The 6,000-nt window shown below is 43.0% G+C and overlaps 1 protein-coding gene across 1 annotated transcript in view; it reads left to right on the forward strand.

Annotated features, from left to right (window-relative positions):
• The window catches only part of LOC310936646 (uncharacterized protein), a gene marked incomplete at its 3' end in the record, with an annotated part of 68,802 nt that extends 63,021 nt beyond the window's left edge, over positions 1–5,781 (forward strand). The window contains exons 21-24 of the mRNA XM_083900753.1: positions 715–784; positions 1,707–1,760; positions 4,081–4,317; positions 5,591–5,781. Of these exons, the coding sequence (XP_083756879.1) occupies positions 715–784; positions 1,707–1,760; positions 4,081–4,317; positions 5,591–5,781 (552 nt within the window). The remainder of the gene's footprint in view (positions 1–714; positions 785–1,706; positions 1,761–4,080; positions 4,318–5,590) is intronic.
• Between the last annotated feature and the right edge of the window lie 219 nt (positions 5,782–6,000).

Consider the following 6,000-nt stretch of genomic DNA (forward strand, 5'->3'; position numbering starts at 1 on the left):
GTAGTGAGACCTACTATAATGTATGGCTTTGAGACAGTGGCCAGGATACGGGGATTAGAAATGAGCAGAATTGCAGGACTGCTCAGGTTGAACAGTTTGGTGTTGAAGTAAGAGTTGAGATGGTTTGGTCACATGCAGAAGAAAGATAGTATAAAAACAGGCAGAGCACAGAGAAGTTTTATGATTTGGTGAAACAGATGAGGACACAAGGGGATAGGACGAAATAGAAGCAGATGATCCAGGGAGAAGCCAAAAGAAGAAGAAGATATTTACCCCAAATTTCACCCCATATTACAATCATATAGCCTATATTAATTTATATGTACAGTGCATAATTATGTCAATAAACATACTGATAGTAATATAATCCACTTATACCATATACTTTAATCTCCAGTCTTATTAGAGTGTCAGGTGCATTTAATAAAAACCAGGCAGCAAAAAACTGTTTACTCTCCCATAACTGCTGTGCATTAACATTCATGTTGCAGTGGCAAAAAAGGCATAAGCACAGGCTGTAATAAGAGATGCATGTCATCATGCTCATGTGACCAACTGTGTGGACTCTTTTTAAGATTATAGACACATTTTAACTCAGTTACGTTGTGTTATGGCAATCAGAATCAGTAGATACTCAAGGTTCTGATGTTGGTATCAGACCAGGTTAAGTGGTGTGGAGTGGCCCCAAACTAACAGCCTGTGTGTATTTTCTAGATGAAGATGAAGAAGCGACACAGGAACAGCGCTCCAGAGTGGGGAGCTTACTGTAACCTCAGTGAACTCGGTCAGTCTCCTGCCTCCACCTCCACATGCAAACGTTTCTGTCATAATATTTTTTTGTGTGTAATAAAAGTGATGTGAAGTGACATTATTGGTGAAGCCTAGCAGATTGAAGCCTCAGTTTGCTTTTCTTCAAGGCTTAAGGAGATAGTTAAGGATAGGATTTTAAATTGTTGCATCAGGTAATGGCCAGTGTTACATTTCGATCACTTTGCGCTCACATTATGAAATCTTAAATGAATGCTGTCTTAAGAATTATGTTCACTGCTTCTCCAGCAAGACAGAAAATAGTTGTTTATCCACTGCTTCCGCCATCAGTAAGTAAAAATGTATTATTTTGTGACTGAAACCCTTCTTTCAGGTGTGCATACAGTACAGACTCCAATTTCCAGCAGGAAAAGGGATTTTGTATTGTGAGATAAAGCAGCAAACATGTTCTTAAGATATTGTAGACTGATGTAGAAAACATATTTTTGTGTGTTTGTGTCCCTTAAAAGTGGGGGACACTTTCACTAAGCATCTGCCTGCCTTTGCTGGCTGCTTCTCAGCAAAGGGAGTGCACAGAGTGCAGTCAGCTGTCAACTCACTGACTATAAACCTCTCTCTCAAACACACACACACACACACACACACACACACCCCCCCACACACACTGTCTCCATAAAACCTGAATCATCACTTTAATGGTGAATCATTCAACCCCTTTTGCTGCTCCAGAGCGGTGGTGTTCATCTGTGAGCTCAAATGAACATAAACTTCCAACCTGTAAACAACACAAGACTCATATATCACTAAATCTCACTAAAAAGTGTGCATTATCTCCTCCTTCCCAACCAAGCAACATACAGTATACTACTCCATCACTGACAATAACACCAGTATTTCTGTAGTTGTAATGTACCTTTTTGTTCTTCGTCTCCGTGCAGGTGTTTACTGCATCGATCGTCGTTACAGCTACCACCTGGAGCCGCGCTACAGAGGTACAGTGTGAGGTGGACTGACTCCACCCACCCCACACAGTCCCCAGCCAATGACCACTGTGACCCTGCAAGCTTCATGTTCCATTTCCCGTGTTTAAAGTTTGAGGTCGCAGAGACGAGGTGTACTGTACCTGTGACGCACGGTGCTGTAGCTGATATCACAGCTGTACCTGACCAGTAGATGTGGTTGACATGTTTGAACATGAGGACAGAAAGAAAAAACAGGAAATCCCAACAAAACATTTATCACGTTCGTTTTTCCATTATACAGTTATAGCCCTACTTGGCTCTACTCGGTGTGGAATCAGACACGTTGTTTTCCATTACTTCATAGTACCTATTCAACGTGGGCGAGGTGGTCATAACGCGGTTGCACGAAACTGCTGGGATGTTGTCTTATACAAACACAGAAAGTAGTGACAGCAGTTGTTTTCGGCATCATTCAATCATAACAATCAGTTAAAGGCGCATTATATAATAAATCTAAAGCAACTGGCCATAAAATCCTCCTAATATGTCACAGAGACTCAGGAATAATGTTCATATAACAAACTGAACTCACCAACAACAACAGTACAACCAAAATATTTGCATTAAAGAAAATATTTTGCAGACTGCAAATCATGTTTATGTTTTGAGATCATGTTTTGGCATGTGGCGCCACCTACCGCCGTCTACCAATCATTGCAGTTAGTCGAGTCTCAGCTGCCGAGCAACCACGGGTTGTCAGTTACGTCAGAAAACGAAACCTAAAAGACCTCGGTATTTTGAATTTGAACGTAGTAACCGTTTTTGGCCGCATTCTTACATATGGCACCTTTAATAAAAAGATTAGTGAAGTACTTCCTGCATGACCGGAGCACAGACTCCATCAGTCACTGAACTAAAATATGGCGGAATGGGTACACCAGACTCTTGTCCTTGCTAAATGTTGGAGATTAACCCATGTTTTCAGGATTGTTAAGTCTTTTTTAACTGATCTGCAGCTCGGCATTGTTCGGTTTGATTCCTGTGTCGGACGCCGGGTGACTCTTGACTCTTCCAGTGACGACCCTCTCTGTGGCCGGCAGTGTGTTACGTCACACTTTAGTATCCGTTCAGCTCGATTGAAATCTCACCAGAGCAGGCACTAAAATAAGTACCAGGTACTATCCCTAATGGAAGAGCAAAAAAAAAAAGTGTAGACTCGAGCCGAGTCTTGCAAGAACTGTATAATGGAAAAGTGCCATAAGTTAACTCAAAATGTTTAAAGATCCTGTGAAGCAAGTTCATCATTCGACATCTAAAATTCCTAAAGATGAGTAGAATGAAGAAGAAGAGGAGCAGACTCCTGCTGTGAGGCTGCAGGTGCTGCTGATAAAGCAGAAGAGAGAGGGTGGGAGACTGCAGCTAAACCAGCTCTTTTTGTCTGTGTGTCGTTGAGCTACCACCAAAATGGTGATTATGTTGCTTCCTGACTCCTGCAGACAGCCATGTGTTTGTGTTGTGTGTAGATTGTAACCTCAGCGCTTCATTCCCTTGTCATGACATGTGATCAGTATTTGATGGTGAGTGTTTGTGTCTCCGCAGGATGAACTGACTCCTCCCCTCCCTCGTTTGTGCGTTTCCCTCCGCTGAGATCGTTCGCCTGTTGGTCTCTCAAGGAAGAGTCTATCCTGCACTTTGAACTTAACACTGAGTGTCGCCTCCTGTTTTTTTTTGTTTTCTTTTACCTGAACGCTGGATGTTTATGTGACTTCCTCTTTTCTTACCTGAAAACTGTGTTTGTGTCACTTCCTGATTGTTTAACCTGAGCTGCTGATGTTTACCTGTGACCCTGATGTTTTATTCTAACGTGTTATTTCTTTCAGGACAAGTCTGTTGTTTTATCAGTAAAGGCAAAGTACGTAAGAATTATGAGCTGGAGTCTTGAAACACAGTAGAGGCAAAGTTAGCCCCTCCTCTGCTCATTACCAGTAACTCTCTGATAAGAAATGTACTAACACCTGGGCCACACTGGCTACATGCACACCTGAAACAATGCCTGTAACAGCTTCTCATAGCAAGATATTTTAACCCACACTTAAAAGCAGATGATCCTAGTATGTACACTACATACACGGCAATCTATCACGTTGTGGTAACATTTCTTAGGTGTTTAACCACAGCCTCTACCTGTACCTGTCTGGCTGCGTCTCTGCAGATGACAATACCACCACACTCTTTAAGTGGGATCAGGGATTACTTTTGGGTCAGATTATGCATCGACAGATTTTTCTCATGAATTCATGTCAGTGCTGTGTGAAATAATCCCCGTCTCTCTCTCTTTCTCTGTGTGTAGACTACATGAAGGGCTCTCTGTCCAGCACCTGCTCCCTGAACAGCGAGAACCCGTACGCCACCATCACAGACCACCCTGCTCTGTGCAAACACTTGGAGAGCAGCTACGTGGAGATGAAGTCGCCGGCTCGCCACGAGCACATGACACACTGCTGCTCTGCCACTGCTGCTGCTGCTGCTGCCATCATCACCACCACCACCACCACCACAGCTCCTGCCAAAAACGTTTACGACATGGGTAAATTATGACGCGGTGAATGAAAAGTGCCCTCTCAAAAACTCTATAAAAGTATCTGAAAATAGTTACAATATCTGAATTAAAATATTGAACAGTACTTACAGTATCTTGTATGTACATGCACGTTTTCAACTCTCCATAGGAATCAATTTTTCAAGGTAACAAAGGTCATTTTGGTCGTCTTTGAATCTTTGGTCCACTTCACCATCTCTGTCATAACTACTGGGGGAAAAATACACCTCAGAGTGTGGAAGTACATATTCAGTACTGGTGGTTACAGTGTGTTGTCTTTGTTTTTCATTTTATTGTGTGTATTTGTCATGACTGACGACTGACGAAGAGTCTCATTTATACAATAGTACAGATAAAAATGTAAAATGCAATACAATCCATAAGTCCCTTATATCGCATGCTCTACTCGGCACAGACTGTTAAAAAATGTAAATATAGATCAGCGACAGCATTTTAGCTGAGTCGAGTTGTTCTTTATGGGAGAAGAATATTTGTTACAGCTGGAGAATTGTGTTTTTGAAGTAGCTTGAAACGACTCGGCACAAAATGTTGTTAACAGTTTAAAAAGGTCTGAAATGACTGTATCAGACTGATATCGGTACATACTCTAGTGCCTGGCATCGGTATTGGACACGAAAAGTGGTATTGCACTATCCGTAAGCATAATGATGACAATACAACTACTGCTACTAGTAATTATAATAATAGCCTCACTACCAGATCTGGATCCTGCAGCCCAGAGGTCCCCTGCAAGATGAGAACAGAGAGAGAGGAAGGAAAGGCTCAAACTAGGGAGAGAAAGAACAAAGAACAGCCCAAACTAAACTGACCGTGGGAGCTGTTTCCACAGGAGAGGAGCCTGGTAACTGAAGGCTCTGCCTCACAGAGTAATCCTGTATTTTGGGACCAAATTGGATGATAATGTAAAAAACTAGTTCCTTCAGGTATGATGGAGCCTGATCATTAAGTGACTGATTTGTACATGAAGGGGAGGATTTTAAATTGAATTCTAAACTGTACTGGGGGGGAGCCAGTGTAGAGAAGATAACTCTGTAGTGATGTGGTCTCTCTTTCTAGTTCCTGTCAGAACTCGTGCTGCAGCATTTTTAATTAACCGCAGGGAGTAACGAGTCGCAGTAATCCAATTTATGCCGCTGATAAAAGAAGCAAATAAAATTACATAAGCTGGAACCAGATTCACCAATCATCTTTCCCTCCGCCTCTGTCTTTCTTTCTCTCTCTCTCTCTCTCTCCCTCTCAGAGCCAACCATCAGTATTATCCAAGGCACAGGTGCAGCCGGTGTGGTCGTTCCCAGTTACCCTCAGAACCCCTACGACATGCCGAGGAACAGCCACATTCCCAGCCACTACGACCTACTGCCCATACGGCCGAGCCCTTCCCACAGTCACAGCCCGCCGCTGCCTGACAGCCCCACCAGCTCACTCCTCTAAACCCCGGCTCCTTGCTTCCTTCCTTCCTTTCTCCTCCTGGTCAATGGAGCAGAACTCCCATTTCATGCAGAACCAGGGAACTGTGACGAAACAGCAAATGATCAGTGGTGATTTTTTGGATTGGTGAGTGAAGACAGACATTCAGAGGGCAGAGGGCAGAGGGCTCTGTGTATGTGTGCGCGCGTGTGTGTATTTATATCTTTGTGAGGTCCAAAAACT

The sequence above is a fragment of the Microchirus variegatus genome (assembly GCF_963457635.1).
Source record: "Microchirus variegatus genome assembly, chromosome: 14".
Classification (NCBI taxonomy): Eukaryota; Metazoa; Chordata; class Actinopteri; order Pleuronectiformes; family Soleidae; genus Microchirus; species Microchirus variegatus.